The 24,375-nt window shown below is 44.2% G+C and overlaps 2 protein-coding genes across 5 annotated transcripts; both read right to left on the bottom strand.

The window, feature by feature from the left end:
* Positions 1-227: 227 nt before the first annotated feature.
* ITGB1BP2 (integrin subunit beta 1 binding protein 2) lies at positions 228-4,676 on the bottom strand. The gene is made up of 10 exons (XM_054544703.2): positions 3,787-4,676; positions 3,640-3,696; positions 3,416-3,561; positions 2,639-2,733; positions 2,476-2,534; positions 2,295-2,365; positions 2,089-2,188; positions 1,700-1,813; positions 1,396-1,458; positions 228-1,031 (listed from the first exon to the last, which is right to left on the bottom strand). Exons 1-10 carry the CDS (start codon positions 3,844-3,846, stop codon positions 804-806), a joined length of 993 nt encoding a protein of 330 aa, XP_054400678.1. The 5' UTR covers positions 3,847-4,676; the 3' UTR covers positions 228-803.
* Positions 4,677-4,803: 127 nt separating this feature from the next.
* On the bottom strand, positions 4,804-24,092 carry NONO (non-POU domain containing octamer binding). Of its 4 annotated transcripts, none has more exons than XM_063720957.1 (12): positions 23,584-23,736; positions 22,855-22,911; positions 15,244-15,406; positions 14,052-14,245; positions 11,493-11,794; positions 9,352-9,447; positions 8,965-9,161; positions 8,545-8,629; positions 8,068-8,170; positions 7,493-7,532; positions 7,185-7,294; positions 4,804-6,328 (listed from the first exon to the last, which is right to left on the bottom strand). In XM_063720957.1, the coding sequence occupies exons 3-12, from the start codon at positions 15,395-15,397 to the stop codon at positions 6,143-6,145; spliced, it is 1,467 nt and encodes a 488-aa protein (XP_063577027.1). In that variant the 5' UTR covers positions 15,398-15,406; positions 22,855-22,911; positions 23,584-23,736; the 3' UTR covers positions 4,804-6,142.
* Positions 24,093-24,375: the final 283 nt, after the last annotated feature.

Raw genomic sequence — 24,375 nt, 5'->3', positions numbered from 1 at the left:
GGTTTCTTAGATATGACATCAAAAGCATAAGCAACCAAAGAAAAAAATAAACTGTATTTCAAATTAGCTGGGCATGGTGGCAAGCGCCTGTAGTTTTAGCTACTCGGCAGGAGAATCGCTTGAACCCAGGAGGCGGAGGTTGCAGTGAGCTGAGATTACACCACTGCACTCCAGCCTGGGTGACAAAGCAAGACTCCGTCTCAAAAAAAAAAAAAAAAAAAAAAAAAAAAAAAAAAAAAGGACTTCTTCCACCACGGAGTCTTCCCTTTTTACTACTGTCCACATTAACTTTTCCATTCTTTCAACTATAGCTCTTAAAAACTGTACTGCACAATTTAGCACTCAGTTAAACTACCTGATAATGTTTATTATTATTTCATGTAGATTGGTCTTGTTAGCCAGGTTGTTACTTTGTTGAGAGAAATGAGTAAGTCTTCTGTTTCTCAGGTATTTCTAAACCATAACTGGGCACATAACTGGGCACATAGGGAGTACTCAGTAAATACCTGGTGGTTGTGAGAAATAGATTGAATGTGCATGTGCTTGTTTTTACAACGTGTGTTGAACACACAGTTGGGGGTAATAAATACAATCTTAGATAGTGAGGTGAGAGAATGACACTATGTGAAACTGAAGAATACAAGATTTATTTAAGGGAAAAAACAGCATGGTTTGGACAATTTTGTTCTCCCCTCCTTCAGCCTCCTGCTGCTCAATGACACCACATGGCCAACAATATCCTGGTCTCTAAGATTCTAAGGGAATCATTGAGGTCCTATCTAGACATCAACTGTCTGGTGTCACTATTCCCCCATTGCTTCCTCCTCTTCCTCCTCCTCTGTCCAGCTCAGATCATCATCTGAATCGTCAGATTCTTCCTCATCCATCTCTAACACAACCCCTGCCCTAGCCTTCTTAGCTAGTGCATCAGGGTGCTCCAGCTGGGCCCAGGATCCTGGGTCAGCCTTGACCAGGGAGATTTCAACCCGAGATGGCATCAAGGAGACAGAGCTCTGCTCCACGTTTATGACCTGAGGAGGAGCAAAGGAAAACAGAAGAAAGAGAGAATGAGGAAATCAAAGGCATTGGGGTCAGGGTGGAGTGGTGACAAATGAGAGAGAGAAAATTTTAATAAATAAGGTGAGAAAAAAGGTAAGAGAGGAATAAGACAATAAGGGAGAGAGAGGAAAGAAATGAGAGATGAAAAGGGAGAAGGAAGAGGGGAGGGAAAGAGGGAAACAGGAAGAGCAGGAGAGAGAGAGAAAATGAAAGCAAATGAAGAGAAAACCTCCATTTTCCTGGTACAACTCCTTCCCTCAAGACACCCTCTATTCCAGTCTAGCCACTCTTTCACCCATCTGCCTCCCGCTTTTGCGTCCCCTGGTCTTCACTTACCCCCCAGAGCTTCATCTGTGCTTGGAACACACGGTTACCATCAAAGACAATGTGGACATGAAGCTGAGAGAAAAGAATTACAGGGGTAGTAACAAACCCAGAAGGTTAGAATAGGTCATTACGACAGATAACCAGGTCAGAGGTGTGATCCACAGGTTGGCCAGACAGCCCTGACCTAATAACTCTCCTTTCCTCTGAGGGTACTATGGAGCCTACAGGTTAACAGCAAATGGCAACTCTGCCTGTGAGATTGTAGTATCACCCAATTCACTATCCTCCCATCCAACATCAGATCATTGCTCACCTCAGTTTGACTGGCCTTCACCCAGTTAAACGCAGGAAGTGGAATCTGGCCATATACAGTCACCACTACTAAGGAATCTGTCTGGTGCCAATCATGGCGGCAAGATGCTGGGAGCTAAAGAGAAGATGTGAAATGCAGGTGGTAAGAATAAATTCTTAACCAAAGGGGAGTTCTCATGATGCATGTGGAGAAGAGACAGAGAGTCTCAAAAAGATTAACACAACCTTATATTGCAAAGCCTCTGGGCTGTTGAGGGATAAGGAGCAGAATCTTATTTGGTCTGTACTAAAGGGAGAAGACAGGGAGCTTGGCTATGTGGTACAGAGAGGGAGGAGAATTTACCTCTGAGATTGGGTTCTAATCAAGAGTTCAGGAAAGCTGGGGCTTACCTGCTTCCCCCAGTCATGTCTACCAACTCTGCACCCTGGCTGTGCCAAGAATGCCCCAAAATCCAGGGTCTGGATGCCACAACAGCTCCAAGACTTCATCCTGAAGTAGGAAGATAATTCAACTGAATTCTCTCACCCCCAGTATTATCTTATGACCAAATATTAGGAGAAACCTGTCTCATAGCCCACCCACTCCCCTCCCTCACCCCTCATGGAATCGGGGTGCTCCTGGGTGGTAGGTACATGGAGTAGCATCACTCTCAGGGCCTTGGTAAACCTAAGAAGGATAAAGTAGAACCAGGTCATTCTAAGGTATATCCTACTCAGCCTATCTATACCCAGTCATCCCTCAGCCATATGCTTGAGCCCCTCAAAACTCTCACTCACAGCATCACATCCTGGGTTCTGGCAGCTGGAACCAGTCCGGATCAGACTACTGTCAAGTCCTGGGCAAGGGAAACAGAGTCAGGAACTTATCCATACCCTCACTCAATTGCCACTTCCACTAAATTCCAGTCTATGAAGTTGATCCTACTAAAGACCCACCTACCTGCCCCAGGTTCCTGGTCTAATTCCTTCTGTTCCAATGCCATTTCCAGGGCTTGGGATATATTTAGCGGCAGCAGCTTCAGAGGCAACTCTGACCTAGGGGTTATGGGTGGTGATTTAGTTCTGACCCATTAGCTATGATTGCTAGCTCCAACACTCCCACCGATGGTAATGGAATTAAAGAAGCCTGGTGAAAGTGAGGCAGAGTTGGAGAGGTTGGGTAGCAACTCCATTGCCAGTTTTCATCTCTGTGGACATCCCAAATACCTGAACCCTAGAGAAATCCCCAGCACTTCTCTTACCCATCTACTCAGTTGCTCTAAACCTAACCACTTTTCTCTGCAGAACTGAGTCATATCCTCTTCCTCTTTATCTAATCGTGGACCTAATATGACTTCCTTCTGTTGCTCTTATTATTCCCACAAAATTTGGGAAGTCTCCTGGCTGCCAATAATACAATACATTGATATGAGATTTATCTTAAAGTTCTTTTCTAGAAAGAGAAGTCATTCTCAACAATCCCTTTTGTGTTACTTGTGAGGGGCTATCTACTCTGTTGATTCAGGTATCTATCCCATCATCCCATACCACCTTAGAGAAAAGGGTGTTATTTCCAGACACAAATTTCCCCTAAGGCACAGGATATACACCATTCAAACCCTGACATCTGGCCCTCCTCGCATCCCTGGTCCCTAGTTCCCAGTCCTCAATGACCCATTAATCACTCCTAGGAAGCTACATGAAAATAAGAAAAGTCCAGGGGCCTCCTCCTCTTTACTTGGGCCTCTCCCGGCGCAAGGTCTCTGCTGACTTTGGAATCACATTCAGAGGTTTTTGCTCCTGAAGTGAACTGCTTGTAGCAGGGCCTTCAGGTTGAGGGGCCTCAGGAAGCTTCTCAGCACAGTGTGGTCCCATAGTACAGCCCTAGTATAGATAAGGAGATAAGGATTAGGGATAGAATCCTTCTATTGGGGGCAGAATCCAAGTACATAAATAATTTACCTTGATGTTTAAAAACTCAGAGAAATCTACAGTTCGCTTTCGGCAGCAGGACCAACCCTGATAACAAGAGACCCAGATCAGCTTAGCTTCCTGGGTATTATCTCTTCTAGGAAATGCTCTTGCTAACCCCCCTCACCTACTCCTCACCTTAAGTGCATCATGGAAGATTGGGACCCCAGGGTGATGGCAACAGGAATCTGTGGACATCAGTACAAGTTATCAAGGAAGGGAAGATAACTATACCAAGTATCATTTTTCACCTCTTCCCCGGGTTTGTATTTATGGTTTCTTCCCATATAATGTGAAGAAAATAAAAAAAAAAAAAGCCAGCAAAGGCTGTTAAGATCACTCAGACCAATTAAACTAGGGCAGGTAGTTTCTTTCCCCACTCCTCAAACACACAGCCCCCCAGCTGACCAGTCCCCAGCACCCACACAGAGCCCCTGGGCAGGTCAGGATTTACTCACCAGGAAGGTTGGTATTAGGGTCAAAGTGCTGCCCACAGCCTTTGTTACGACAGAGTAGAGACATGGAAGCGTTGGTTGAATGATTACTGAAAGGGTATTTCAAGGAGTCTGGCTGCCGAATGGGGAACACCTCTTAGTCTGGAAGCTTTTAGCTGCCTGGAAGGGCCAGCTGTTTCTATCTTTAGTTCAGGAGGCGTACACCTCCTAACATGGGCAAGGGAACTTCAGTTGGTCTTTCCAGCCAATAGGAAAGAGCTCAGGGGCATTTTAGCTCTGAGGCTCAGGAAAAAAGGATCAGGCAGAGTAAGGCTTGGAACTTGGGTGAGGTCAGCTCATCACTATTGAGACAGTTTTAGATTCACCACGGCAATTCCAAGCCTTGGACATAGCAGCAGCTGCTAAGAAACAAATACCAATTTTGAGACCTCCCCCGCCCCCAGCTCGATAAGGATTAAGCCCATTTTCTTTCTCTTTCAGAGGGGCAGCTTTCCTCCATCATTTCCATGTAGTGTCAATAGCGCTAATCCTTGCCAACCCCTTCAGCCATTTGATGCATCTCATCCCCACCTCCTCCCCACGTTTGTCTAGATCAATACTGTAATCAAAAGGTCATAAAGGATTACCTTTATAGAGCCTACTGCTCATCTCCTAAGATAACTCCCCTCCCTCCTTTCCCCTTCAAAAACACCACAGAAAATTAAAAGGCTTAAAATGTATTTTAATAGGTTGATGCTGCATTACTGCTCCATTTCTCAGAAAAACTCCAAATATGAGACAAATCAAACACAGTACACCAATGAAAAAAAAATGCACAGCATGACTATCTAAGATAGGCGAGTCTAAGAGCTACCGTCAGACCTTCAATATACAGTAACCCTGTTCCCAAGATTGTACTAGGCCTATCAAGAAAAGCTGTGAACAGCAACATCATAGACACAAAAGGGTCATTCCTGGGTGTCCTCACCCAAGAAAAAGATGGAGGCAAGTTAACACAAGATTTTTTTTTTAAAGATATACTAAAATGAAAATCTCTAAGAGAAAATGTCTTCTTTAGGACATGAAGGGGTAATATATGGGGTATAACAGAACCGTATGTACGCTGCCTGTGACCTTTGTGGACGTTTGCCTGAATTCTCACCTGGGAGTTAATGGAGCAATGGGGCTAAGGTCATTGGGGGATGTTTGGTTTTTGTGGTGTATGTGGCAGTTTCTCTGGGACTGGGGGAGTGTAAGGATAAGAAAGCAAGTGAGGTTGGGCACAGTGGCTCACCCCTGTAATCCCAGCATTTTGGGAGGCTGAGGAGGGTGGATCACGAGGTCAGGAGTTCAAGATCAGCCTGGACAAGCTTGAACCCGGGAGGCAGAGATTGCAGTGAGCCGAGATCGTGCCACTACACTCCAGCCTGGGCGACAGAGTAAGACTCCGTCTCGGGCGCGGAGCAAGCAAATGAAACAAGATGGACAAAAAAAAAAAAAAAACAAACAAAAAAAAAACGGAATGATCAAGATTAATGGGCTCTAACTGGATCCACTTTGCCATGGTTTCCCCAGGCTCTCAACAATCACATTAGAGACTTCAGGAATGCACCACACAGAACTGATTAAACAATATACCACACAGAATTGACTTGTTTAATACCACCCCTCCCTTGCCCTCTCTGCCTCCAGCATACTCCCTAGAGTAGTACAGGCAGGGTAGATCTAACTATTGGAAGGAATCCCTAACATTTTTCCAGGGTAGAATTCTGGCTAGTCCAAAAAGGGTCCTTCTTTTAAGGGTTTTGAGAAACTAGACACTGCAACTTATTAGTATCGGCGACGTTTGTTTGGGGCAAATTCAGCTCCAGGAGCTGCACGGTTGAATGCAGGAGGAGTTCCACCAATTGCCCCAATTCCTTCCATTGTAGCAGCCTGACCAAAGCGTTCAGTTGTTGGTGGGGTCTTAAAGAGAAAAAGAGAGCAACATTGTAACAGAACCATTGTTGGAAGCTTCCCACCCATCTGCAGTCCCTCCACTGGAGGCTATTTCCATTCAACTATTCAAGGCTCCTGATGGTAGGTAGGAGTGGGTGATTAAGTCTGTTTAGAACTCTAGCGGATAACCCCAGAAGTGGTGGCGCATGCCTGTAATCCCAGCTACTCAGGAGGCTGAGGCAGGAGAATCGCTTGAACCTGGGAGGCGGAGGTTGCCGTGAGCCAAGATTGCACCACTGCACTCCAGCCTGGGCGACAAGAGCAAAACTCTGTCTCAAAAAGAAAAAGAAAAAACAAAAACAAAAACAAAAACAACCAAACTATCCAGTTTTGGCATTTTAACACCATAACCAAAACAACCCCAGGATTGCATGAGCCATGAAGTTATTTGGATTCACAACTATTTTATGTGATAATGCTTAGCCTTCATTGACTTCCCTCCAACAAACATAGTCAATCAGACTGGCCACTCAGATGGTGGCATTTACTTAACTCCTAGATTAAGTATAGAGACTGAGTTTGCTCAAGATTCAAAAATAAAGACCTTGAGGTTACATTTAATGGATACCAGCAGTTCTAAAGACTGCTATCTGGGCCGGGCTTGGTGGCTCACGCCAGTAATCCCAGCACTTTGGGAGATCGAGACGGGCAGATTATCTGAGGTCAGGAGTTCAAGAACAGCCTGACCAACGTGGTCAAACTCAGTCTCTAATAAAAATACAAAATTGGGAGGCCGAGGCTGGCGGATCACCTGAGGTGAGGAGTTCGAGACCAGCCTGGCCAACATGGTGTAACCCTGTCTCTACTAAAAATACAAAAATTAGCCGGGCGTGGTGGCAAGCACCTGTAGTCCCAGCTACTTGGGAGGCCGAGGCAGGTGAATCGATTGAACCCAGGAGGTGGAGGTTGCAGTGAGCCAAGACCATGCCATTGCACTCTAGCCTGGGCAACAAGAGGGAAACTGTCTCCAAAAAAAAAAAAAAAAAAAAAAAAAGACTGCTATCTATAGCAAATTGAGGTAGGCCCCCAGGGGCTGTGAAAGCAATGCCTGTTCTCCTCCTACCACCATTCAGAATTACTGTTAAGGCCCTGCAGTTTTATTACCAATCCCAAAGTTCCATCTGGCATCATAGTGGCAGGTCCTGGAGGAGCTGGGGTACCAGCTGGCACAGGAGCAGGGGGCATGGCACCTCTGTTGTTTATGCCCATAGCACCTAAGGCAGAGTAGTGTGATCAGTACAAGGGATAAAGATTGTTAGTCTCTTTCTATGCCAAAGGAAACAACTCAACAAGACCTCTGGGCTAAGAAAGACATGCATGTCATCCCCTTAAAGTAGGTAGCAGAAGCTACATAGTTCACCAAAGACCAAACAAAAAAGGAAATCAGAGCCATTAACTTCCTAAGTCCTTACCTCCCATAGCCATCTGACCCATCCGAATCTCCTGCTCTCTCTGAAAAACAAAAAATACTCAAGACAGTCCAAGACAGCAGTGCATTCTACCACAATCCATCAAGGACCACACACTAAGGGAAGTAGATAGAGTGATAACACGTCCAAACAGCACTGAGAAAGCTGAGGAGCACAACCCTTGCTAGTTGTGCAACAAATTCAAGGTCACAGAGCTACTAGGACATAAGCCAGAGCCTCCTATTAGCAACAGAGAGGTGAAAGGGGGAAGAGATTGCTTCTGAAGCTCCAACCTGTACAACTGCAAGGACAGCAGAGGACTAGCCAAGGTTGCATATCTCTTCCTATAGTCACTGAGTCTAAACAGAATACAGCAGACCCAGTTTTTCATCCTATATTGCTTGTGAGGCAAGAACTCCTCTTCAAACCTTACCTCTCCTTCTTATGAATTCCTTTTTCTAAAGGGTTATTTCACAACACGGGAAAATTGGTCATAACCGGTAACCTAGCAGACAATTCATGGTGAGTTTGTCTTATCACAACTGGTCTGGTACATCATGGGCACATGGGAGATATACCGCATCAGGGAAGGTTCCCTTGAATCCTTCCTGCTGTCGCCGCATCATTTCTTCTTGCTGCCGCCGCATCTCTTCTTCACGGCGCCTGCGCTCTTCCTCCTGCCTACAGAGAGTCACCAATGTATTTAAGACAGAGGCATTTCAGAACTTGAGCAGGTTAACAGGGGACTCAACCAAGGAGACTGGCCTACTGAAAACTATCAGTTCACCAGGAAACTCACTGTTAAGTGTGCCCAGCCCTGAGGCAACCCCCAAAGAAACCTCATGAGACCAGCATTCAGCTGCTTTCTTTTTAGCAGGTAACTTCTAGGACCATGGGCAGCTAAAACATCTCCAATCCAAAGAAAGAACCTGAGAAGCAGCCAGGAAATATTTGCCAACACATTTATAAATACATGAGGTAGCATGGCAGTAGGAAAGAGGAGTGAGACATTATCTTTTAGAGTTGTCAGGGAAAACGTGTTCGAGAAAAGTTACCTGAGCTCCAGTTGCTTTCGTTTTTGCACCTCTTGGTTGTGCAGCTCTTCCATCCTCCGAAGTTCTTCTTGGCGCCTCATCAAATCTAAAAAAACAACAGACTAAGAATATTCCTCATTGTGTTCATATAGATCTAATGACTTTCTTCAAATAAAGATCCAGAAAGCAAAGAGGATCTAATTCCTTTGGAACCACCTGTGGTGTCCAGATTCCAAAATGAAGTTAAACCTATCATTTCCTTCTCCACAGAATCCAGTATCTCTGCCACATCTCCAAGCCTATTTATCTACCAAAATCAACGCAAAATATTTCTAAGTATAAAAGCAGAGATTTAGGCCTTTCTGCTAATTGATACAAAGAAACCCATTTAAAAATGTCATTTTGTCCTTTCAGCTTTAAGACTTACAGGCCTAGACTCACCCTGTCTCATTAGCATGACCTGGTGCTCATGGCGTGCAGCCTCCATCTCCATCTCCAGCTTCTCACGAGCCTCCTTGATGTTGCGGTCCACTTGGTCCTGCTGCTGCTTCTCCATCTCAATGAGCGCCTTCCAGCGCATGGCATATTCATACTCAAAGGAGCCAGGCTGTGCAAATCTGGGTGGCTGCTCTCGTTCCCTATAGGCAAGGTTCCTAGGTTACTAACTTTGTCCAGAATTACCCCAGCTAAGAATTGCATTCTTTGTGAGGACCAAGATAATGGCTGCCAGTGAACATGTGCAGCAAAGACCTGCCTCTTTTACATATCCCTTTATAAGCTTCCTTAAGAAGGAAACACCTAATAGGGAAATCTATCAAGACTGCATACTTGTGAAATTGCTGGTTTTTTATAACCAGCTTCTCTGGAAGTCCCTCTTCATCATCTAACTGGTCCATGGGCTCCACAGTCACAGGACGAGGAAATCTGGAAGAAAGAACAAAGTTCAGTGTTAATCAAATCATTCCCCACCAGGCTTCTTCTCTACACGTCACTGGCACAATGAATTAGCTAGGGCTCAGGATTGGACAAACACCTCTGAAGGAGTTTTTATACCTAATGACATTATAAAAAATTTGCGGTCAGGCCGGGGGTGGTGGCTCACGCCTGTAATCCCAGCACTTTGGGAGGACGAGGCGGGTGAATCACGAGGTCAGGAGTTCAAGACAAGCATGGCCAACATGGTGAAACCCTGACTCTACAGACGTCTGTAATCCGAGCTACTTGGGAGGCTGAGGCAGGAGAATCGCTTGGACCCGGGAGACAGAGGTTGAAAGGAGCCGAGATTGCGCCACTGCACCACTCCAGCCCGGGCTACAGAGTGAGACTCTGTCTTTAAAAAAAAAAAAAAAAAAAGAAAAGAAAAAGAAAAAAGAAAATCTGGGGTTGACTGGACGAAATGAGGACTTAGATCTCTGAATACAGTCTCAAAAAGATATTCCAAGTAGGTAGGTGCACTACTTAAGTACAGCCTAAACATCTACAGACACTGAGAAATGACTTGTGATAAACAGAGATACTGCATGCACAAATCAACTTTTCAGAGCTCTAAAACTTCAGAGACTTAACACTGATTAAATGACAACCTACCGAATGACTAAAAAGTTATTTTTCATAATCGTCATCCCACTTCTATTAATGTAAGATTATAGCAAAAATCATATGAGAAAGCTTACTTAGTACCAAGTCTTTTTTTTTGGAAACGGAGTCTTCCTCTGTCGCCCAGGCTAGAGTGTAGTGGTGCAATCTCGGCTCACTGCAACCTCTGCCTCCGGGGTTCAAGTGATTCTCCTGCCTCAGCCTCCCGAGTAGCTGGGATCACAGGCACCCACCACCGTGTCCAGCTAATTTTTGTATTTTTAGTAGAGACGGGGTTTCACCACATTGGCCAGGCTGGTCTCAAACTCAGGACCTCGTGATTCACCACCCGCCTCAGCCTCCTAAGTGTTGGGATTACAGGCGTGAGCCACCACGCCCACTCTAATACCAAAAGTCTTTTTTTTTTCTTTCTTTTTTTGGAGACGGAGTCTTGTTCTGTCACCCAGGCTGGAGTGCAGTGGCGCAATCTCGGCTCACTGCAAGCTCCACCTCCCAGGTTCACGCCATTCTCCTGCCTCAGCCTGCGGAGTAGCTGGGACTACAGGCGCCCACCACCACACCCGGCTAATTTGTTGTATTTTTTAGTAGAGACGGGGTTTCACCGTGTTAGCCAGGATGGTCTCGATCTCCTGACCTCGTGATCCGTCCCACCTGAACCAGAAGTCTTTTTCTTTTTTTTTTTTTGAGACAGAGTCTTGCTCTATCACCAGGCTGGAGTGCAATGGCGCAATCTCGGCTCACTGCAACCTCCACCTTCCAGGTTCAAGTGATTCTCTTGCCTCAGCCTCCCAAGTTGCTGGGACTATAGGTGCGCTAATTTTTGTATTTTTATTTTATTTATTTGTAATTTTAGTAGAGACGGGCTTTCACCATGTTGGCCAGGATGGTCTTGATCTCCTCACCTCATGATCCACCCGCCTCGGCCTCCCAAATTGCTGGGATTACAGGTGTGAGCCGCTGCATCCAGCCTTTTATTTATTTTTTTGAGGCAGTTTCACTCTGTTGCCCAGGCTGGAGTGCAGTGGCGTGATCTCAGCTCGCTGCAACCTCTGCCTCCTGGGTTCAAGCAATTCTCCTGCCTCAGCCTCCCAAGTAGCTGGGACTACAGGCACATGCCACCATGCCCGGCTAATTTTTCGTATTTTTAGTAGAGATGGGGTTTCACCATGTTGTTCAGGCTGGTCTCGAACTCCTGACCTTGGGTGATCCGCCTGCCTCGGCCTCCCAAAGTGCTGGGATTACAGGAGTCAGCCACCATGCCAGGCTGACCAAAAGTCTTTAAACATAGAAAAGTGGTTACTAGAGGCTAACTCTCCAGACCATGGAAGGAATTAGCAATCTAAGGTCTATGTCTGAAAATGACCCTCACTTACGTGGTTAGCAGGAAGGAGCCTTCACTGCATCTGTCCAGAGCTTTCCGAGCAGCTGGCTTCCCTGAGAACTCAACAATGCCTTTTCCTGAGGGCCTTCCTCGATCATCCACAATGACTACAGCCCTCTCTACCTGGCCAAACACAGAAAAGGCTTCTTCCAGCAGTTCGTTGGACACATACTGAGGAAGGTTTCGAACTGTAAGGGATGCACTATGGCAGGCAAAGCGCACACGCAGCTGCTTTCCACGGAGTGGCATATTGTCCAGCTCCACTTTGGCAATCTCCGCTAAGGTTCGTGTTTCCTAGGAAGCAGAGGAAAATTAGAATAACTCAGTTTGACAAAGAACACCTTAGCAGCCATCAACAGTCTAAAGCCGTATAGTTCAATAACAAAATATCTCCCTGGAAAAACTAAACCATACAAAGAAACAGAAGTGAAAGAACTTAACTGTGTGCTCTTTGGCCACCCTAGTTTGCTTCTGATGACCTTGCAATAAATCACATGTAGTTCTAGAAGTCAATAACACTTAGGTGGTCATCAATTTCATAGGTATTATTCTCCCAATTGACAACAGATCATCTAGAAAACAAAGACCATTGGCCGGGTATGGTGGCTCACAACTGTAATCCCAGAATTTTGGGAGGCCGAGGCGGGTGGATAACGAGGTCAGGAGATCGAGACCATCCTGGCCAACAGGGTGAAACCCAGTCTCTACTAAAATACAAAAAATTAGCCAGGCGCAGTGGCACGCACCAGTAGTTCCAGCTACTCCAGAGGCTGAGGCAGAAGAATTGCCTGAACCTGGGAGGCGGAGGTTGCAGTGAGCCAAGACCATGCCACTGCACTCCAGCACGGGCAACAGAGCAAAACTCCGTCTCAAAAAAACAAAAACACAAAAGACCACCCTAAAACCACCTAGAATATTTTAGTTTTTTTTTTTTTCGAGACGGAGTCTTGCTGTGTCACCCAGACTGGAGTGCAGTGGAGCAATCTGAGCTCACTGCAACCTCCGCTTCCCAGGTTCAGGTGATTCTCCTGCCTCAGCCTCCTGAGCAGGTGGGATTACAGGCCCTTACCACCATGTCCAGCTAATTTTTGTAGTTTTAATAGAGACAGGGTTTAACCATGTTGGCCAGGCTGGTCTCAAACTCCTGACCTCAAGTGATCCGCCCACCTTGGCCTCCCAAAGTGCTGGGATTATAGGCATGAGCCACCATGCTCAGTCTAATTTTTGCTAGGTATGTACCAGAATCACGAATATCCTCCAAGAAGCCTCTTTGGAACCAGGAACCTTGACGGGATCCCTTTCATATTAGTAAAGAGAAACCTGATACCCAGAGAAAATGACTTGGCAGATTGGAATGAAAATCACTTCTGACCACCCCATCCAGTGATCCTGCTGTCACATTATTCTCTTCCATTTATGGAGGTAGATAATGTATAGAAATGTTTTCCTCTCATAAACTTTCCCTAAATCGAACCAGATTTTAAAATAATGTCTACACTTACAAACGGTTAAGAGAGTAAATTTTATGTTATGTATGTTTTACCATCATTAGTTTTTTTTTTTAAGAGACTGGGTCTCACTCTATCACCCAGGCTGAAGTGCAGTGCTATGAGCATAGCTCACTGTAACCTCAAACTCCTAGGCTCAATCAACCCTATCATCTTAGCCTAGTTGAGTAGTTAGGACTACAGACGTACACCATGCCTGGCTAATTCAATTTAAAATAATTTTTTAAAGATACAAATAAACCAGGCACCGTGGTGCGTTGTCTATTGTCCCAGCTACTCAGGAGGCTGAGGACAGAGAATTGCTTAAGCTCAGGAATTCAAGTCTAGCCAAGGCAACATGGTGAGATACCCATCTCTTGATCATGGGGGGACCAAATAGGGGAAGGGTACAGATAAAACAAAATTAACCACAACTTGATTATTACTGAAGCTATGCAATGCATATGTGCAGGTTCATTATTATTCTGTCTACTTCTATATGTTTGAAATTTCCTAATTAAAACAAAAAAGTTCCAGCCAGGTGCAGTGGCTCACGTCTGTAATCCCAGTACTTTGGGAGGCCAAGGTGGGTGAATCACCTGAGGTCAGGAGCTCGAGACCAGCCTGGCCAAAACAGTGAAACCCCGTCTCTACCAAAAACACAAAAATTAGCCGGGTGTGGTGACAGCCTGTAATCCCAGCTACTCAGGAGGCTGAGGCAGGAGAATCACTTGAACCCGGGAGGTGGAGGTTGCAGTGAGCCGAGACCACGCCACTGCACGCCAGCCTGGGCCACAAGAGTGACACTCCGTCTCAAAAAAAAAAAAAAAAAAAGTTCCAAAGGGCATACTTCAGCTCCAGTATCCTAGGCAAAAAATCTTGTTATCCTTGAAACAAAACTTACGAGGAAAAATTAAAATGTGCCATTTTTGTGGTTCTGTTTCATCAAGCTTTCAATGAACAAATCATCTGAGAATTATTTCCACTGCCTATTTTTGCACATCTATTATTCTCCAGCTTCCCCACCTTTAGAGCACATGCCTCAAAAGCCAACAGTTGCTCACCAAGCGGATAAAGCCAAATCCTTTATCCTTATGAATGAAGACTTCGCCTGCCTTTCCATATTTCTCAAATAGTTTCCTCATTTCTTCCTCAGTGATGTCGGGAGGAAGATTTCCCACAAAAAGACGGCTTCGTTGGGTGAAGGTCTTCTCTCCTGGTTTTCTAAAATTCTTCAGGTCAATAGTCAAGCCTTCATCTGAAAGAAGACACACAGTCACTTAAAAGACTGGGGAAACAGAATTACAGTCGTATCCTCAAAGACCTATAACCACTGATAGATGAGGAAACATTAATCGTTGTAGAGAATGCAAACACCATTTCCCAAGGCAACCTAACCACTTATGAGTAAATTGCACCTTAGAATGTGAAAGCAGTATGCAGAGGACATCTGAACAGCTCTACGACGGGCCAGAAGCCAAGTTGGACTAAGCAAGAGAGACAAAAATATAGGCGCTACCGGCCAAAGAGAAAAATTAAGCAGTTCAAGGAAGGAGCCCTATGTTACAAGGCATCAGATTTTACCATTCAAAACGTACCTTCAGATGAGAATAAACCAAAAAATAAAATAAAATAAAATAAAAACAACAAAGTAACTGTTCCATTTTCCTAATCTCTCACCAATTTTCATAACCTTAACAGTTCCCATTCTTTCAGGCTGGGGGCAACAAAATGAAATGAGTTAGGAAAGAGCAATTCTTTATAGTAATCTCTGGAAATAAAGAAAGTTGGGATTGGTTCTAGTCTTAGAGGCACACAATTGGTACTCAAACAAGAACATACACTTAAAGACTTTTTACAATGAGCTGGTACAGGCTCAAGACTAAAAGTACAGTATTCAGTACCAGACTTCTCCATTTAAGCCTTAAAGACTCTTCTATATTCTTTTTAACTACCAGTCATCTGATGACTACCTCTAAGAACCAAGCTGAGGTAAAACATGCAGACATCTGTTTAGCAGTAGAATGTGCCAACACAGCAGAGCAACCTGTATTCAACTGCTGTCATACATGTTTGCTCCTTGGTTTCGGAGAATCAGCCTTTTCCGTCATAAGTGTTAAGAGGTAAAGAGAAAAAAGAACAAAGGTGTGCCATAAAGGCCTATTCCCTTATAAGCCCGAGAAACTAATCTAAAAACCAAGAAACCATTCCCAGAGGGAATCCATTTCTACTCCATCACCTAGTATATATACACACTTTGGCTGCTGGCCTGTTGCCCATTTGCAGGTATTGGCGGTGGTGGCGGCTGCTGCTGTTGCTGCTGGTGGTGCTGCTGCTGGTGGTGATGTTGATGATGCTTTCTTGGAGTATGGTTTTGCTTCTCCAAGTTAAAAGTTTTATTACTCTGCATTTTTGCACCCTACGAAGAAAAAGTAGACTAATAAATAAATTCAGTACTAATAACACAATCAGCCACCTTCCTGATGACTTACATGTAATTCGTCACCTTTGGTGCTCTGGCTTTTGCCAGAGGCAAACAATTGGTTACTATGAACAACCACGACAAAGAACAATTTGAAAATCTATCAGTGTTGTATATGGAAACTATGTTAAAAAAAAAAAAATCTTGCGTTCTGGAGGTTACAAAATATAGTAAAAATCAAAAAACGAAAAAAATAAAAAATAAATAAAAAGGCTGGGTGCAGTGGCTCACACCTGTAATCCCAACACTTTGGGAGGCAGAGGTGGGAGGACTGCTTGAGTCCAGGAGCTTGAGACCAGCCTGGGCAACATGGCGAAACCTCACCTCTACCAAAAAAAATACAAAAATTGGCTGGGTGTGGTGGCACACGCCTGTGGTTCCAGGTACTTGGGAGGCTGAGATGGGAGGATCACTTGAGCCCAGGAGTTCAAGACCAGCCTAGACAACACCATGAGACCCCATCTCTACAAAAACATTTAAAAATGACCCAGGCAGGTTGGGCATGCGGCTCAAGCCTGTAATCCTAGCACTTTGGGAGGCCGAGGTGGGTTGATCACCAGGTCAGGGGTTCGAGACAAGCCTGGCCAACATGGTGAAACCACATCTATACTAAAAATACAACAACTAGCCAGGAATGGTAGCAGGTGCCTGTAATCTCAGTTACGTGGGAGGCTGAGACAGGAGAATCACTTGAACCTGGGAGGTGGAGGCTGCAGTGAGCCGAGATCGTGCCACTGTACTCCAGCCTGGTGACGGAGTGAGACTCCGTCTCCAAAAAACAAAACAAAACAAAAAAACACTACCCAGGCATAGTGACGCCGTAGTCCCAGCTACTCAGGAGGCTGGGGCTGGAGGTTCACTTGAGCCCATGAGTTAGAGGCTGTAGTAAGCCATGACTGTGCCACTGCACTCCAGCCTCGGCAACCAAGAAAGACCCTATCTCAAAAAAATAAATAAATAAATAAATAAAAATAAAAATCTGGCCAGGCACAGTGGCTCACGCCTGTAATCCCAGCACTTTGGGAGGCCGAGGTGGGCAGATCACGAGGTCAGGAGATCAAGACCATCCTGGCTAACACGGTGAAACCCCGTCTCTACTAAAAATACAAAAAATTAGCCGGGCGTGGTGGCCGGCACCTATAGTCCTGGCTACTCGGGGGGCTGAGGCAAGAGAATGGCGTGAACTCGGGAGGCGGAGCTGGCAGTGAGCCGAGACTGCACCACTGCACTCTAGCCTGGGCAACACAGCTATACTCTGTCTCAAAAATAAAATTAAATTAAAAATTAAAAAAATCAAAAAAATTAAAAATAAAATAAAAATCTAAAAACAACGAGGCATCAGCAGTTATACTGCACCTAAAAACTAAATGAGTACTGGATGAGAACTGTTTGCACTAGAATCACTTGAGGAACTTCCCAGTTCGATACTACACATTAATAGAAAATTACTTTTCCAAAAGAATCTACTCTTAAAAACTCGCCCCATCACACATTTAAGCACATTTTAAAAACAAAATGATTGAAATAGATTCTGGTTATCACAAGGACAAAGACTAGTAAAGTCTTATCTTCTCTGGTACCTACCAATCCTAGCCCACAGTACACACTGTAGAAATAACAGTGGTACTAGTATGGGCTGTGAGGTTAGGCATCCTTAGGTTTGAATTGTGTTCCTCAATTGTGTACTACTTACTAGTAAATTATTCTGTACCTGTTTCTTCAGCTGTTCTAAGGGGGATGATAAAAATACCTGTCTCTTAAAGTGGCTATGAGAATAAACACGTGAAAATGCTGGCTCACTACCGGCATACAGTATACACTCTAAATATTTATTAATTACAGTGGAAAGACAAATGACTACTAAAGCAATAAAAGCAAACATAAAAAGATAGGCCAGGCGAGACAGCTCACGCCTGTAATCCCAGCACTTTGGGAGGCTGAGGCCAGTGGATTAGCTGAGGTCAAGAGTGCAAGAACAGCCTGACCAACATGGTGAAACTCCATCTCTACTAAAAATACAAAAATTAGTGGGGTGTGGTGGCACATGCCTATAATCCCAGTTACTCAGGAGGCTGAGCCAGGAGAATCACTTGAACCTGGGAGGCGGAGGTTGCCGTGAGCCGAGATTGCGCCATTGCACAAGAGCGAAACTCTGTCTCAAAAAAAAAAAAGAAAAGAAAAGATAAATAGGCTGGGCACAGTGGCTCACATCTGTAATCCCAGCAATTTGGGAGATCTAGGCAGGAGGACTGCTTGGGCCCAGTAGTTAGAGACCAGCCTGGGCAACATAGTGAGCCCCACCTCTACAAAAAATATGTATAAAAAAAATTAGCCAGGCATGATAGCACACTCATGTAGTCCCAGCTACTTGAGAGGCTGAGGCTGCAGTGAACTGTGATCACACCATTGTATTCCAGCCTGGGCAGGGAGAATGAGATCCTGTCTCAAGAGGAAAAAAAAAAAAAAAAAAAAAAAGATAAAAATAATAAAATGTTAAATTCTATCATTTAAAAATCAACATAAGATTAAAAAGAAAACAAGTGCTCTGTGCTCCCAAACGTTGAAATAAAAAAAAAAAAACCAAATGAAGCCAGCATGGTGGCTCAGGCCTGTAATCCCAGCACTTTGGGAGGCTGAGGCGGGAAGATGGCTTGAACCCAGGAGTTTGAGACCAGCCTGGGCAACATAGCAAGACTCAGTCTTTATTAAAGAAAAAAAAAAAAAAAAGTAGGGGGGAGGGGAGGCCAGGTGCAGTGGCTCATGCCTGTAGTCCCAGCTACTCGGGAGGCTGAGGCTAGAGAATCACTTGAGCCCAGGAAGAGGAGGTTGCTGTGAGGCAAATCATAACACTGCACTCCAGCCTAGGCGACAGAATGAGACCCTGTCTCAAAAAAAATAGAGAAAAAAAATAGGCTGGGTGCAGTGGTTCATGCCTGTAATCCCAGCACTTTGGGGGACTAAGGCAGGCCAGATCACCTGAGGTCAGAAGTTCGAGACCAGCCTGGCCAACATGGTAAAACCCTGTCTCTACTAAAAATACAAAAAATTAGCCGGGTGTGGTAGCATGCACCTATAGTCCCAGCTACTTGGGAGGCTGAGGCAGGAGAATCGCTTGAACCCGGGAGGCGGAGGTTGCGGTGGGCCGAGATCGTGGCCATTGCACTCTAGCCTGGGCAACAGGAGCGAAACTCCATCTCAAAATAAATAAATAAAAATAAATAAATAAAAACAAGATTATTGGTATAATCCAGACTGAATTCAAAAGGTGAGTTTTAAAATGAAAATTTTTCAAATTGATCAGGTTAACAAACTGAGGACAGTCTTCCTTGTTCAAGGACAGTTCTCCAGAAATTAAAAGGACATCAAACCTAAATCCATTCCCTCAAACACAAGACCCTGTAGTAATAATTTAGCTGAAGGAAAGAGGCAGAAAAGGACCTTTTTATGAGCATCGTATTATTAATACTATATGCTTCCTTCGAAATAGAGAAAATTGGCTGGGTGCGGTGGCTCACACCTGTAATCCCAGCACTTTGGGAGGCTGAGGCAGGCGGATCACAAAGATCAAGAGCTCAAGACCAGCCTGGCCAACATGGTGAAACCTCGTCTATACTAAAAATACAAAAATTAGCCGGGCGTGGTGGTGGGCGCCTGTAGTCCCAGCTACTCAGGAGGCCGAGGCAGGAGAATCACTTGAACCCGGGAGGTGGAGGCTGCAGTGAGCTGAGATCGCACCACTGCACTCCAGCCTGGGCAACAGAGCGAGACTCCATCTCAAAAAAAAAAAAAAAAAAAAAAAAAAAAAAATTAGGTAGGACACAGTGGCTCACGCCTGTAATCTCAGCACTTTGGGAGGCAGAAGTGAGTGGATCATTTTGAGGTCAGGAGTTCAAGACCAGCCTTGCCAACATAGTGAAACCCCATTTCTACTAAAAATACAAAAATTAGGCTGGGCACAGTGGCTCACGCTTGTAATCCCAGCACTTTGGGAGGCCGAGGTGAGCGGATCATGAGGTCAGGAGTTCGAGACCGGCCTGGCCAACACAGTGAAACCCCGTCTCTACTAAAAATACAAAAATTAGCTGGGCGTGGTTGTGGGCGCCTGTAATCCCAACTACTCGTGAGGCTGAGGCAGGAGAATCACTTGAACCTGGGAGGTGGAGGTTGCAGTGAGCCGAGATTGTGCCACTGCACTCCAGCCTGGGCGACAGACCTAGACTCCGTCTCAAAACAAACAAACAAACAAACAACAACAATTAGCCAGGTGTGGTGGTGTGCACCTGTAATCCCAGCTACTTGGGAGGCTGAAGTGGGAGGATCACTTGAACCTGGGAGACAGAGGTTGCAGTGAGCTGAGATCACACCACTGCACTCCAGCCTGGGCGACAGATTGAGACTGTCTCAAAAACAAAAACAAAACAAAACAAAACAAAAAAACAAAAAAACAAAAAATAAAATTGGCCGGGCATGGTGGCTCACACTGGTAATCCCAGCACTTTGGGAGGCCAAGGAGGGTGGATTGCTTGAGGTCAGGAGTTCAAGACCAGCCTGACCAACATGGTGAAACCCCGTCACTAACGAAAACACAAAAATTAGCTGGGCATGGTGGTGGGCATCTGTAATCCCAGTTACTCAGGAGGCTGAGGCAGGAGCATCACTTGAACCTGAGAGGCGGAGGTTGCAGTAGGCCAAGACAGTGCCACTGCACTCCAGCCTGGGCAACAAAGTGAGAGTCTGTCTCAAAAAATAATTATAAACACAGAAAATTATATTTCTCAGATGAAAGAAATGCGACAAAGGCTTGGTAACTATTGATTTTGATGATGAGTATATGGGAATACTTTCATGTGTATAAAAACATTCCTAATCCGTTTTATGTCACATCCCACCAAAACTGAAAACATCAATGCAATTACCAAATTCTGTATCCAAAAGTTTAGTAAGAAAACAGGTAACAAGAGCTATCAAGATGTTAATTCATAGTCTTTAATTTGGAAATTCTACTCCTGGAAATGTATCCTAATAATTTTAAAATTAAAAACTACACCCGTGAAAATGTTCATTGTAATGGCCTTTATGGTAAGAAAACAATAAAAATGACTTAAATTTCTAAAATTAGGGGAATGGTTTTCATGAAAGTATGGTACATCTATACAACAGAATGTTCGCAGCATTAAAAATTATGAAGACCACATAAACACGAGGATGTCTGATATTCTAACGGGGAAAGGGTTTTTTCAAATTGTAAAGATGTGAATATAGACAAGGAACAGAAGGTAGGCAAAAACGAAAACAACTGCATTGCTTTTAGGTTACTGATAATTTTTCAATTCATGATTTCATTCAAAAAATATTCAGTGAATGCCTACCATTTGCTAGGCACTATTCTAGATGGTTAGAGTGGATTAGTGAACAAAGCAGATTCTTGCCTACAGAACTTGCTTCTAGTGAGAGACTATATATATAAGTAAATTATATAGTACTTAAGAGGTAAGTGCTATGGAAAAATAAATAAAAATGGGGGAGGAAGGTAAAGTGGATAGGGAGTAGAAGGAGGCAGATGGTAAACCTCACATTTGACATTTCAGCCAAGATTTAAATTTTCACATTTATATCATTTAATCAATTTTGTTTATCATTAATGTTATAAGGTATCAGAAATTACAACTTAAAATTTTATTTAAAAATTTTTAAACAGAAATTACAATCAGATACTTATTACAAAATGTAATATAGAAAATTTAGAAGAACCAAAATAAATAAAAATACAAATACAAAAATCCATAGACCTGCCACTAAATATAGTCACTGTTAACATGTTGGTATATCCTTTTAGTCATTAATTTATGTATTTGAAATGAGATATGATAAAAACTATTTTGTAACCTGTTTCTTCCACTTTATGATGTATCATAAACAGCTTTCATGTCATTAAATCTTTTACGTTAATGGACACAGCATTCAGTTATCAACCAAGTCCCTATTGTGTTGGACACCTGGGTTGTTTCTAATTCTTCACCATTATAATCAATGCTCATAGCTAAATCTTTGGACACATCTATGATTAAATATTCCTCCCACAATTTTCCATTCTTGCTTATTTAGACATACATTATCATTTCAGTAACTGATAATGCACCCTTGTATATTCAGAGTTTCCTCATTTCTGCTAATGTCAACATAATTGTAATTTTTAATGACTATATAAAGTTCACCAGGATGTACTACTTTACTAAACTACTCCCTACTATAAGACATTTAGGTGGTTGTTTTTGGCTTTTCCTATTATAACGCTGCAGTAAATGTCTTCTGGCTTTCAGCTTTATTTCCATTTAATTATTTCCATAGGATAAATTCTTAAAAATAGAATTTATCCTGTGACTCTTGCCACATAGTGCAACATCGTTTTCTCAGAAAGTTGTAAGGATTTTAAATGCCATGAACAGGTGTAGCAGTTTCAAGGCAAATGAGATACCTTAAAAACAAAACAAAACAAAAAAAGGAAATAGTGTTTTAAAAAATAAGATATAAAAGCAGGAAGTTAAAACATACAAAATCTAAAGTTCACCCTGGAAATAGTTGGGGATGGGGCAAGGTGGGCATCAGAATCAAATCTTTTCCTATTTGGGTTCCAGGTATTAAACATCTCTCTTCCCCTGGCCCCGGAGAGGCCCAGGATGGAATGCACTAGTGAAGACTGTCATAATAAAGCACCTATAACAGTGCCCACCAAGTAGCAAGTACCTTGAGAAGTATTTCTTCCTATCACCTACTTTTGATGACCACCAATATAATTTGGAAATATGTGCAGAACCCTCTTCAGAGTAATAAATTCACTGTCGCCTAAATACTGGGCCTCTGAAAAGAGAACACAGCGCGAAGATCGGCAGCAAAGATTACTGTCTACTTGTGTCCCTGAGACTAATAATCCTGATGAAGAATTTTGAGAGAAAATACTTATTGCTGGTTGAGAAAGACTCTAACCACTGGGCATGCTACAGTTAAACAAATGTTTAGGTAGAGGACCAAACACTACATCACACATATCTGAAATCTAAATCTGATATAAATTTACAAGACTGAGATGGCCGCCTGGATGGCCAGCCTGAAAGCTGTAAAATGAACTAAGGTCCTTCTCTAAGAGTTTCTTAGGGCTTTTCATTTAATAACAAGGAAGGTGGACAAAGACACAGTATAAATATAGCCAGGGCCCCCCCCACTACAGTTGCCAGATTTAGCAAATAAAATACACAACCCACAATTAAATTTGAAATTTAATTGAAACTACGCAACATATACTTAAAAATAATTGGTTGTGTAGGTGAAATTCTAATTCAACTGGGTGCCCCGTGTTTTGTCTGGCAACCCTATCCCCTTACACCTACCTCAACTTCGATTGAAGACAGCAAAGTGCCTCCCAGTTCCCTCTAACCTCGACTTCTCTGTTAAAAACACAAAGAAACGTGTCAGGTTATGGTAAGAGTTTCTCAAACTGGAAAATAAAATACTCGATGCGAAATCCATAAATTTGTTTCATTTTAAAAAGTGAGGCTATATAAATGCGTCAAGGAGCTAGGCGGCTAAGACTTAGGAAAAGGGCATACAGAAATCTGACTACGAAAGCGGTGCGCTCTGGATATGCAGAGGAACTTTCCAGCTAAGAGTTTTGACAAAGAAATATCGCTTGAGGGGCCCCACTTGCCCATTCTGAATTAATGGCCTCGCGGGGCCGAGAGGAGGAGCGCCCGACAAAGCGCCTCCTCCTCCAACCAACCACGACTTCAGCGATCTCTCATAATAGACCCCACACCCTCGGGCCCAGGGCGGCTCAGAGGCCGGCAACTTACTGACGCGGGTAAGATTCGGAGATGAGTTGCACAAAGAAACAGGGCGGGAACGAAAACGGGGAAAGCCCGAAGCGAAGCGAGTTGAGAGAGGTGGGCCCCCGCGGGTGGGCTGAGAAGACAGTGTGGCGGCAGAGACAAGGCCTCAAGGGGCCTCGGAAGCGCCATCCACCTTCAAAACCTAGTTTCGCCCTAGCCTCTTCCTTCGCTGATTGTTCCAAGAAATCCCACTATCCTCCCAAACAAGAACCAAGCCGTCCCAAAACTCACCCTCTACCGACTGGTCTCTCCTCGCAGTAACGGCGACGCTACACGGCCTCTCCCGTCCCGAGAAAAGAGCGCGCGACCGCCGGAAACGAGACGACGGAGCTCGGTGCCTCCCAAGGGGTACAAAATGGCGTTCTCGATTGGTTAGCTGAACTGCCAATCAAGGTTTAGCTCCCGAGGCGGAATCATTTTTCCGCCATTTCTTAGATTCTATTGGCTGCCGAATGCCAAAGGCTTGAGTTCGTGTGAACGACAGATGGGGACAAAGAGCGAGGCTTTGCACCTAATGCGCATGTGCAAGCGGCCTGGCGCGTGAGACGGGAAAGGAAAGGGGGAGGGGGAAAAGGAAAGGGAGAGGAGCTGGGGGTGGGGGTCGGAAGGAGAGACCTAAAAGAACTAACTGAAAGACCAAGTGGTGGGAGGGGGAAAGGAGAGGAGAAAAAGGGAGAGAAAAGTGGAAAGAGGGAGAGGAAGGGGAGAAAATGCGCGCGTAGGCGTGCTCGGAGCAGTCCTGCACTGCGCCTGTGCAAGAAGCAAGAGTAACAATGTCATTGTATTCAATGTAATAGATTTGGCCTTTTCCTACTGAAAAAAATGCCCCGCCATGTTTCTTTTTTCACACTTCCTTGTTAGGGCTTGCATCCTGACACCCCATACTTAATCATATTTCTAGATGCTTCTCCTGTTGCTGGGGCTACTCGGGAAACGCAACTGAAATAGTCAACTCTTTGGTCATGGTTACAGACGGGGTGGGGGAGGAGGGGGTGCATCATACCTTAGTCTCTGCGTGATTAC

Source organism: Pongo abelii, chromosome X (genome assembly GCF_028885655.2).
Source record: "Pongo abelii isolate AG06213 chromosome X, NHGRI_mPonAbe1-v2.0_pri, whole genome shotgun sequence".
Taxonomy (NCBI): domain Eukaryota; kingdom Metazoa; phylum Chordata; class Mammalia; order Primates; family Hominidae; genus Pongo; species Pongo abelii.
This window is presented reverse-complemented; position numbering and strand designations above follow the sequence as displayed.